Source organism: Balaenoptera physalus (genome assembly GCF_965194825.1).
Source record: "Balaenoptera physalus genome assembly, chromosome: 12".
In the NCBI taxonomy this organism is placed as follows: Eukaryota; Metazoa; Chordata; class Mammalia; order Artiodactyla; family Balaenopteridae; genus Balaenoptera; species Balaenoptera physalus.
In genome coordinates, this window is record NC_138897.1 from 94,263,652 (window position 1) to 94,275,943 (window position 12,292).

Below are 12,292 nucleotides of genomic sequence, written 5' to 3' on the forward strand. Positions count from 1 at the left end.
TAAATAATTTAATTCTAAATTTGGTAGTCTACTTGGAAATGGGAGATGTTAAATACCAAATATATGGATGTAATAAAAGTAAAGCAACACAAGGGTAAATTAAGGCAAACCTCACACTTCCCCGTGAGACTGCCTAATGGGATTGTATGCGTGTCAGGAAGTGGAAAATGCGTCAGCCCGAGGTATAATTTCATAGGGAACTAGACTCATAACTCTCCTCCACTGTAATGCCACGTGCTTGAATGATCACCGCCTCCTTTCCAAGTCTATATGTTTCTGATGGGAGTGATACAATGGGACACAACTCGAATGCTATGTCAGGAAGATCTTAAAGTGCTCTCTTCCAGGATGCCTGCCCGACATCCTTGCACACCTTCCTCTGGGCTGTCTTTCAAATGCTGGTCTCTTAAGTAGCAGCCATGTCTCATCCTGTTTATATCTGTATTATTTCAGCATTTTTCTGTGGGTCTCTTTTTAGAATTACTAGAGTGGTATCATACTGTACATGTTATTATTCAAGTTTCCCACTCCCCTTAACATTACATTTTCAGGTCAAACTGAGACAGGCTGGGAACTGGGACCTGGGACCCTCTGCGGCAGTGCTTGCACCTGGACAAACCGCTCCTTCAGCAACAAAATACAAAGAAACTATAAGGGACTAAAAAGAACCGCTCCCATGAGCAGTTGGGGCAAATTATGGACAAAAAGATACAAAAAGACCAAAAACCCAACTGCCACTTCTGAAGGGCCAGGAGCAAAAACAGGGTGTTGGGAGAAAAACAAAGGTACTGCGCATGCCCCCTGCACTCAACACCACCAAAGCGGGGGGCAGACCACCTGAGCCACGCCTCTGCCCCGACCCCTGGACCCACGCCTACCCTCACTCCAGATAAGGAACCAGCTAGCCCCACCTCAAGGAGCGAACAAGGGAACCTGTCCCTTGTCCTTGCTCCCCACTGCTGCAGCAGGGGCCCCAATAAAGCCTTTCCTGTATCTCTTATCAATTTCTATTCATTCAGGAAGGCTAAGCGCCCTAGTTGGTAACAAAATTAATGTTGATAAACATTAATAACTACATGTAGGCAATTCTTCATAATTGCTGCATAAGTTTCAATTATATGAATGTATCATTTTTAAATCAATTCACCTTTTGATGGATATTCAGGTGGCTTTCAACAGTTAGCTGTTTTTTAAAAATGCAACAATCAACACTCTTGTGCACATCCCTCCATATCCATGGCTAAGCTTTCATCTGGAGGAGAGGTACCTAGACCTGTCATTTTGGGGTCACGCGGATGCATGTTTTTTTTGGGTTTTTTTACATTATTATTTATTTATTTATTTATTTATGGCTGTGTTGGGTCTTCGTTTCTGTGCGAGGGCTTTCTCCAGTTGCATCAAGCGGGGGCCACTCTTCATCGCGGTGTGCGGGCCTCTCACTATCGTGGCCTCTCTTGGTGCGGAGCACAGGCTCCAGACGCGCAGGGTCAGTAGGTGTGGCTCACGGGCCCAGTTGCTCCGCGGCATGTGGGATCTTCCCAGACCAGGGCTCGAACCCGTGTCCCCTGCATCGGCAGGCAGATTCTCAACCACTGCGCCACCAGGGAAGCCCTGATGCATGTTTTAAAAGTCAGTAGCCAGTAGGTCCTTGTTGGTTATCTATTTAATATATAGTAGTGTGTATATTTTAATCCCAAACTCTTAATTTAACCCTCCCCCTCCCCTTTGGTAACTTTCCGCCAATACGATTAGAGAAATGATATCTTGTTGTATTGGTAACAATACCTTTGTCTGTTGTATCCCTAATGCAGAAGTTATTAAAACAAACTTGAATGGAAATGCTTCTGACAACTTCTAAATGTAAAGACAATCTTAAAAAATGACACAAATGAACTTATTTACAAAACAGAAACAGACTCACAGACTTAGAAAACAAAGGGGAAAGGTGGGGGAGGGATGAATTAGGAGTTTGGGATTAACGTATACACACTACTATGTATAAAATACATAACCAACAAGGACCTACTGTAGAGCACAGGGAACTCTACTCAATATTCTGTAATGACCTATATGGGAAAACAATCTGAAAAAGAATAGATACATGTATATGTATAACTGAATCACTATGCTGTACACCTGAAACTATCACATTGTAAATCAACTATACTCCAATATAAAATACAAAAAAAAAAATAAAGACAATGGGGAATCATTGTTCACACTTGATACAGACTCCATGTACAACTAATGTAATTCATCGGGTACTCTGAGAAATTGTCAGTTAGGCTGTGGAAATAAAGTATAATCTTTCATATCTAGGAGCACCTGGGTATGTGTGCTGCAGATACTATGTAGTCATTTTAACAATTTACGGACAATTAATAGATGGGTTTTCTTGAACTGATGTTCTTGATTGATTATTTCAAAGTGTGTCTGTTCACATGTGGGATTATATAAGAGTCTCACAATAGTCCAGCGAAGGCTGACATCGTTAGGGCCAATGGTACAGAACAGGGTGTTTTACCTCTTGTTCCCTCTCTGGTGAAATGTGAGACAGCTAGCATAATAATGAGAAATGAATATTAGATTTCCTGAATCTTACACCCATTCTCTTCCTACTCTTTGTGAAGGAATTCTCTTTCAGACGGTAATATGTATGGCTATTGTAATCCGTAAGAGCCAATGATAAGGATACTGAAAGCATTTAAGGCATCAAAAAAATCCCACTCACCACAGAAAAGACATAACATTTTGATAACTTTATACCATTGTCTCAGGTTTTGTTGTTATTAAACTCAGGTTCTGGATGTCAGTAGAGCTGAACTGTCTCGCCGAAGACAGATTGCTAGAAAATACCTCTAATCAAATTATCATATTAATAAAAAACCTCAAGATCTTTTTTTTTCCATCACTTGATCTGTTATCCTGAAACAGTCAAGCAGCAGTAAATTGCAATCATTAAAACTGCTTTCTAAAGCAAAACCGAACATTTTTAAACAATCTATGATATCTCCATTACAAGTAATTTTTGCCCGGAACCACCACCAAAAAAAGGCCAGATCTTTCTGGCTTCAAATTTGGACAAGTCAGCAGATGAATTAAGCATCCCAAAATTGTCAGTATGCCACTCAGCAATGACAAGGACAGATGTCCAGACTCTATTAAACAATTTTCCCAGCCACGTTGCATTTTAACTTTATTTTTTGTTTGTTTTCCGTATCTTATCGTTTCCTAATTAAAAAAAAAAAATCTATGTTCACTATGGGACTTTTCAAAAATACATACTGAGTCAATGAAGGGGACATACTGAGTCAATGAATCACAAGTAATATCGCCATCATAGACAACAGCCTGATTGAATATCTTCTAAATTTTCCCTGTCCTATATTTATTGATAAACAAAATTGGTATTATCTCGTAGGCCCTTTTGTAATCTACTGATTTTCATAACAGATTTATCAAGATATAATTCATATGCTATAAAAGTCACCATTTTAATGTTTACCATCCAGTGGTTTATAGTTGAACAACCATCAGCACTATTTAATTTTAGAATATTTTTATTACTCCCGAAAGAAACCTCATATCCACGACCAGAATCTCTCCATTTTCCCCTCCCCAGGAAACCACTAAGCTACTGTGTCTAAAAATTTGCCTCTCTGGACATCATGTATAAATGGAATCATACAATGTATGGTCTTTTTTGTCTGGTTTATTTACGTAGTACCATGTTTTCAAGGTTCATCTATGTTGTAGCATCTATCAGCACTTCTCCCTTTTTCAATGCCAAATAATATTCTATTGCATGGATAGATCATGTGTTTGCCCACTCATCTATATATATATATATGACAAATGCTGCTGTGAACTTGTGTGTTCACATGTGTGCACATTTGCTTTCAGTTCTCTTAGGTGTAGAACTAGTAGTGCCGAATCTTATGGTAACCAGGTAATCTCCAGCTGTTCCTGTGGTCATTCTATGTACTCTTGCTTGATTGGTTTTCAGGTGTTTTTCTTTCTTATTTTCACTTCTTTCTCATTCTCTCTTCTGAAGGTTCTCTTTCTCCTAAAGTTTTCTCTCAAGTTCCCTGATTTCATTTTCTACAGCAGCAAATCCCGTAGACATTGAGTTTCTCACCCCATCTTTATCTCACATGGCTTCCTCTGTCTTTGATGATACCATGCTTATTTTGAATCTGAGACCACTGATCAATGCTTAAAATCATCTCTATTTCATGCACAAAGTTCTGCCTTTGTCTCTGATTTTTAAGAGTTTTCCCCAAAATGCTTATGGTGATATTTTCATATGCCTATGGGTTTTCTGCCTGTTTGGGTATCTGCTCCAAAGGTGTGCTCCTCACCCAGTAACGGCCTTTTACTGTTACTGGTCCAGAGAGGAAATCTTGCTGGTTGTGACATGTCCATGCTTACCTGTAGCAGCACCTACTGGCGATATTAGGAGATAGGCCTGATTTTTTTTTTTTTATGCCTGGGTCTTCTCCTCCACTCACATTCCTGGTCCTTTTCTTTTTAGTGCACAATTAAGATTGGCGATCTTGGGCTTCCCTGGTGGTGCAGTGGTTGAGAGTCGGCCTGCCAATGCAGGGGACACGGATTCGAGCCCTGGTCTGGGAAGATCCCACATGCCGCGGAGCAACTAGGCCCGTGAGCCACAACTACTGAGCCTGCGCGTCTGGAGCCTGTGCTCCGCAACAAGAGAGGCCGCGACAGTGAAGAGGCCCGCGCACCGCGATGAAGAATGGCCCCCGCTTGCCACAACTAGAGAAAGCCCTCGCACAGAAACGAAGACCCAACACAGCCAAAAAAATAAAATATAAAAATAAATAAATAATAAAAAGATTACTATTAAAAAAAAAAAGACTGGCGATCTTTTCATCCTCCTTCAACCCAGTCCTGCAGTTTTCACAAACACTTCTCCATGTTTCTAACATACACATGATAACTTTTCTTATTTATTTATTTATTTAATTGGAGTATAGTGACTTACAATGGTGTGTTAGTTTCTGGTGTACAGCAAAGTGACTCAGATATATATGAATATGGTTTATTACAGGATATTTAATATATTAAATGTACTTAACAAGCACGGGCAACATCCTGATTGAATATCTTCTAAATTTTCCCTGTCCCATATTTATTGATAAACAAAATTGTTATTATCTCTTTTCCATTATGGTTTATTACAGGATTTAATATATTAATAGTTAATATTAATAGTTCCCTGTGCTATACAGTAAGACCTTGCTGTTTATCTATTTTAAATATAATAGTTTGTTTTATATATATTAGTTTGTAATCAATGCATCCAGTGCATTGCTAATGTGGATCTTCACACCCTTATTATATTTCACTGGAAATTTCCATGGGAACCTGGTAGAATGAAGGAGATAGTTAGGTACCACGCTCTTTCCATCATCCTACTGAAAATCCCACAACATTTATTCTTTATAGATTTCTGAGATCAAGGTTTCTGGTTCCCCAACCCATCCAGTTTGCTTTTCTCTTTGGAGCAGAAAACTAATTCTGAGTTAAGTATACTGCTGCCTGTAATACATGATGTTTCTCACTTCCCTCTGAAGTCTGGTGTGGCCATGTGATTAAGTCCTGACCAATGAGAGGCAGGAGAGTATTGGGGGTTGGCATGAGTTTCTAGAAAAGTTCCTTAAAGGAATTGATCCAGTGGCAAAGGCTCTTTTCTGTCAGTTTTCTTTAGCCTGCAATGCAGATGTGATGACTGGCACTCCAGCAGCCATATTAATCTATGAGGATAAAAGCCATACATTAATATGGTGTTAAGGAAAGATAGGTGCCTGGGACCCTGATAGTACTGAGGAGTTGCCATGCCAGCCATGGCTTGCCTACATCAGGGCTTCTTCGATGTGACAGAGAAATAAACTTTTACTTTAAGTCACTTTATTTTGTTAAGTCACTCTTATTAAATAATCAAACCTAACAAATGTATTATGAGATGGATTTATCATGCCAGGATACATTTTTCTGAACATACATTCATGATTGTAATCTCATCTCTGTATACTTTAAATATCTCTTTTTATTTATGGCACCTCATGTTACTACTTAAGCTATATTTGTTTTAAAATGAAACTTGTTGTAATGGGGAAAAACAAATCTGAATCTATATTGTATCTCTTTCTTTTACTTTAACCTCTGTATTCTATTGCTTTTGCTACAAGTTAAGAATTTGCCTAGAGCCTGAAATATACAAGACAGCCTATTCTCAAGGCTCTGAGCTTTAAAGGTATAACACTTTTCCATTCATATAGAGATAAAAAGTTGCAGAAGAGAGTGTTAGGTTTACAGCAGCTGCAAGAACAAAGGATTCCAGCACCAAGAAGTGTGCAGCAACCAGCCACACCCTTCCCCTTTCAGTATAAAAGAAGCCTGAATTCTGACTCGGGTTAAGATGGTTCTTTGGGACATTAGTCCACTGTCTCCTCGGTCTGCTGGCTTTCCGAATAAAGTCACTATCCCTTTCCCCAACAACCCGTCTGTCAATTTACTGGCCTGACGTGTGGCGAGCGGTCCGAGCTTGAACTCGGTAACAAAATTACCTATGAATAAATGGAAAAGCAGTATAGTGTGAAGGATTATAAACAGATAATTATGAAAAAGGATTAAATCGAACTATGTACTCTTGCTTGTCTACAATCTATTAACAAAAGATAGAGATTTTATAGACATATTAGCCCCTAAAAGAGAAGAATTTCTCTTCCATCAGTAGTCTTGCTGGAGAACTGGAAAGCACATATGTTTCTGTCATTCAAGTTTATTTGACCCCATTTCTTTGTACCACCTAAAGTCATTTAAATAGCAACTGTGGCAAACTCTGGAAAACACTCATCTGTGCAGAGAAGAGCAAAGAAATAAAAAGTATGTGACTTTTGTTACACATTTATCTAAGTTTACATAGTGCTCTAACAGTCAGCAAGACTCAGAAAATGTCAAATGGAATTTGATGGACAGAGCGTACTTAGTTATCCTGCTTCTGTTCCATAGTATTTCCTGGCAATGCTTAGTCAACACAGATCTGACAGCTGTGGGTAACATTCATATGTTAGTACTGTGACGGTAAGGCGTTCAAAAACCAAAGTTCTTCAAAAAACAAAGGATGCATTTCAACTTAGATAAGACTCTCCACTCATTCCTGTTGAGTTCATCACTAGCACAAGTGTCTCCTTAATCCATAAAATTACACCTATCACAGGGACTTAACTTCCTTAAGGCAACTTCACAATCCATGGTGCATTATTAGCAATACACAATCCATGACTCTCAAGCTCATGAAGGCTCCCTTTTTTGCATCCCGATGACCTGATGCTGACTTTAAAGAATAACTGAACGTCAAAGAGAGTGGGAAGAAGGTATAAAGCAAAACAGCTTCTGAAGCAAAGCCTACTAATGTGAAAACATCCACTCCGTAATACGTTCTCCGATTATCCTTCAAAGAAAAGAGAAACCGATCTTCTCCTGGTCCGTTCGCTATCCCAGAGAGTGGAGCATGCTTCTTCTGTATTTAATTCCATAAAGACAGAAGTAAAATAAAAAATTTTGAAGTGAGGATAAAAGTTGCACACAGAAATGAATGTATCGTATCAAAAAAGTCTATTTTAACTGTATATATTATATTGAATGGTAATACATGCACATAGTAAAAAAAAAATCATAGTCCAAATGGCTCACAGTAAAAAGTAATTTACGTTCAGCATTCTCCCCCAACTTGCCAGCTCTTCCCCGTAGAAACCACTGTTAGCCCCTCTGCTCAGAAAGTATTCTTCTCTGGGTTTTCCCCAAATGGGGCATCAATATAGATGTTGTTGTGCACCTTACTTTTTTGAACAGGTGTATCAGAGGCCATTCAATACGTGTACGTACAGATTTGCATCATTATACATAGAGTAACAGAGATATAGTCTAACTCTAGAACATCACTAAACAAGTATTTATGGAGAGCCTCATGTGTCCCAGACGCTGCTGTAGGGACTGGAAACAGCCACCAACCAGACCGACACGGTTCCCCAACTAACAGAGCCTGCATTCCACGGCTTCCTCCGTAAGCAAAGCCTTCCTGGCTTCAGTGTAAGAACTGGATTCCAAAAGAAGAGAATAAACCTCCGCATCATCATAACATATGTGAGTACATAAATCCCATAAAAATGTACATGTGTATATAGGCACATATTTAAACAGCTATATCATATATATGTTCCGTATACACGAACTATGTATACATATACTATAGATATATATATACTATGTATACATATATGACGTATTACAAAGACATGTAAAGTACTGTATATGCACATACAGTATTCTCTATATACACGCACACATATATTACATACATAGACATACACGTGTGTGTTTGTGTATGTCTGTGTGTGTACATATGCTTCTTCCATCATCTAGACCCATAGCAGGAAACAGAAAACTGACATCAGAATCTACGAAGGGATAAGGAATATTCCCCATAGCGAAGGGCGTGCTGATACCAGACCTTTGAAGGACTAGGTTGACAGTCCTTTCAGGGAATTTGTTTCTTAAGGAAGATACTGTTACAGATGAAAGGGAAAAAAACAATGGCAAGGACCACACCTATGTATGAGTCGATATGTTCTAGAGCTGTTGATTTTTTGTTTCATTTAAGGAAGTGTTAAAACCCCTTGGGAGTGCCTACCTTACCTGATCCATAAAAAGGCAGCTGCCACTTTATACCTTAATGGGGATCAGCCGCCCTGGGAAAGTGTCCTTATTTCTCCATACGCCCAAGACGACCTGAATGCATACTTAAGCCAGAAATGTAATAAAACGTTCCAAAACGGTTCAAATCTCTCTGCATTTCATACGTAACACTACAATCACTACTACTCCCACTAATCCGCAGGGTAAATGGCAAGAAGAAACAAGAGGGAAAATCAGCACATCGGTTGAGACTTCTCCCCAAATCTCCCCACTCTTTCTGGTAAAGAATAGTAAAATATCTATCCATCTATCATCTATCTATCTATCTATCTATCTATCTATATCCATCTCGTCTACCTATCTATCATTATCTATCTACCGAGCTACCTACGTATCTGCCTATCTATCTATCCTTCCTAATTTTTGCCAACTTCGCAACACAAAGGAAACCTTTCATGGAGGTGGCATCTTATTTCCCAAACCATATCACTGGCACAGACACCTTTGGAAGTGAGCTTATTTGTAAGCTCATGAAGGTACTCCGTGTGGCACAGCATTACTATGTAAACATTTGGGGCAGAACTCAGATACAGACTTCTCCTTTTCCCCCCTCATCTGCTCTACAAGCAGATCTTCAAGAAAAAATCTTGAAACACTGGTCACAAAAGGAAAGTAACAGAGCTTGACAGTTGATAACCCGAATCCCAGAGCACCTACATGAAACAGAGGAGCACAGAGGGAAATCCACATCACATCTCCCCCAAACTGGCATCCAATGCTCTTTGGAAATAACCCCCCCCCCAAAAAAGCAGAATAGCCGTCAGCTGAGATTCATGACCTCTATATTAGAATAAATAATGGAAAATAAATATTTTCCAAACATTGAGCTATAAAGTTCAAAAAGCTGACTCCTGAAATAATGCTACATACCTAGGATTGGTCCATTCATAATTATTTCAATTGCCAGCAACATAAAGAGCAAAAATCAACCAGCCTAAAAGTGGCAAAAACAGGTGACCAGATCAGAAATATCTTGGAGCCACAAACGAGGTTTCGGGAAACAGAAATCAATCAAGAACCACTGAGTTTCCAAGTCTCTGCCCAGCTGTGAATAGACTGTTTCTAACTTGGTGGGTATCCGAGACAGAGTCACAATTCCCTATAATTCCACAGCAGATCATTCACAGGTCCATCAGAAAATCCCAGCACAAAATGCAATCCACGCATTGTATTTAAATCGACACGGCAAATGTGCAAGGCACCTCTGTGTGCCACGAGATCGACAAGCTCTGGGTGTTTTGTTTTGTTTTGTTTTACAACAAACTCTTGTTTGAAACACTTGCAAAATGGGCCATTTTATCAGAGCTGCCCAGACTTTTTGCTTTACCTAATCATATGGATTAGAAAGAGGCCGTGTTGCAGTGGAACATCATTTCGAGATAAATTCCATTTGCATGGAGTAATCCCTGCAGGTGACCCGGAGCTGTGCTGGGATTGTTAAGTAGGTCCACTGTGAATAATAGCCCACCTTTTTCCAAGTGAAGGATTCTATCCATCTCACCTGGAAGCACTAATAATACAGACGACGCACCCCAAGTGCAAACCGCGGTGGAAGTGGTTGTCAGCAAATTTGGGAAAAAGGAGGCCACCGCTGCAGCTAACCTGAATATATGGCAGGCCACTGGGACTCACCTGTTTTCCGAGCCAGCCGATTTCTTCTGACAAACGATGACAGCTGGTGTGTACTTCCCAGCGTAATCCGTGCTCTTCTTAACCTCCCACACGGAAGGGCTGCTGGCTCTCACCCCAATGATGTTCATGCCTTTCATCACCTTTACCCTGTTGGAGACAGCAAATGCACAGCTGAGATGGCTCTGGGGCATCCCTGGGTTACCGCTGCTTCCGGGGACACAGTGCACTTAATGGCCCATTGTCGCCTGCCAGGTGTAAGCTCATGTTTAATAGAATTTAATCACACATTGGCAATCCCCTTCCAATCCATCTGCCCTGATTTCCCCCCCCCCCAGTCATTCCTTCCTTTAACAGAGGAGCTAGGAACAGTACACTGACATACGCAGCATCAGTCACGTAAAGAAACAGAGTAACGCTGTGCTAGTGGAAGGCTTTGCTTTTAAGAAAATTAACTGAATACCCTTAGACTGTTAAAACTAAATAGAAAAAGGAAATTCATTAACACTGCACAAGTGGGATTAAAAATAACAATGCACATTCACTGAATGCCTTTTCCATGCCAGGCACTGATGGACCGTTCCTCTGTATTATCTCATCTGATTTCCCAAGCAACGTTCCAAGCTCAAAGGTGGGGAGGGGCTGCAGCTCAGACAGGTTTGGGAATCATGATGGTTCATAGCAAAACACAGGTGCTGAGAGGTGCACAGATGCGCCTGACTTCTACGCTTGTGGTCCTCCCATGACATCACCATCGTCATTGTCATCACCAGGACCATCATCCCATCATCATCACTATCACTTACAACAAACCAGGCGCTCTTCTGAGTTCACGGCAGTTTCATCTCATTTCACTCTCACACACGCCCTGTGAGGTCAGTACCATTTTCATTTTCACTGACCAGCTGAGCAATCGGGGGATCAGACGGCAGGTGACCCAGGATATGAAACGGCTCCCAACCACAGCGCCGGTCCAACCAGGCTCGGTGCTTTCCGTGGCATCACATAAAACTTCCTGGTGCCGAAGCCACTTATCTGACCTGCTCAAGTCCTTCGTTACCCAACACTGGCCAGAACCTGTCCTGAGACCTAACATCTGCTCAGACTTTAGACAAATTTGCCAAAGCAGGTGTGCCCTCCATCACAGACTTGGCTTATTATTTCTCCCCTCCATTCACTTATTCCTTCCTTCCTTCATTCACGGAAAGGGACAGGTGATACGTTTATAGGTTTTTCTCTAGGATATCAGAGAAGCCGGATGAGAGAGGTAGAAGGATGGTTTCCTAGGATGCCCTAATGTTTCTCTAAGAGATTTCAAGTGAAAAAACATATATGGGACCCACCCCCCTCCCCGATTACCCAGAAGGAGGAGAAAGGTTCTGGAGATTGAATTAATCACCAATGCCTAAGGATTTAATCAACCATGGCTGTGTAGTGAAGCCACCATTAAAATCCAAAAGGAGGGGTTTCAGAGAGCCGCCAGGGTGGTGAAGAAGAATGCCCCCACGTGCCACCATGCTGGGCTCCAAACTCCAAGAGGACTGACGTTTCTTTGCTCTCGACCTCACCCTATGAATCTCTTCATCTGGCTGTTGGTTCCTGTGCTTTAATATCTTCGGTAATAAACCACTCATCTGCCATGTGGCTGACAGAGTCATGGTGCTCCGGCCTGGTGTCAGGCCTGAGCCTCAGAGGTGGGAGAGCCGAGTTCAGGATACTGGACCACCAGAGACCTCCCAGCCCCATGGAATATCATTCAGTGAGAGCTCTCCCAGAGATCTCCGTCTCAATGCTAAGACCCAGCTCCATCCAACAATCAGCAAGCTCCAGTGCTGGACACCCCATGCCAAACAACTAGCAAGACAGGAACACAATCCCA

General features: G+C 41.0%; 1 protein-coding gene across 1 annotated transcript in view; it reads right to left on the bottom strand.

Moving 5' to 3' along the window:
* The window catches only part of TMEM132D (transmembrane protein 132D), a 690,149-nt gene that overhangs the window by 363,005 nt on the left and 314,852 nt on the right, over positions 1-12,292 (bottom strand). The window contains exon 3 of the mRNA XM_082418220.1: positions 10,417-10,563. Within this exon, the coding sequence (XP_082274346.1) occupies positions 10,417-10,563 (147 nt within the window). The remainder of the gene's footprint in view (positions 1-10,416; positions 10,564-12,292) is intronic.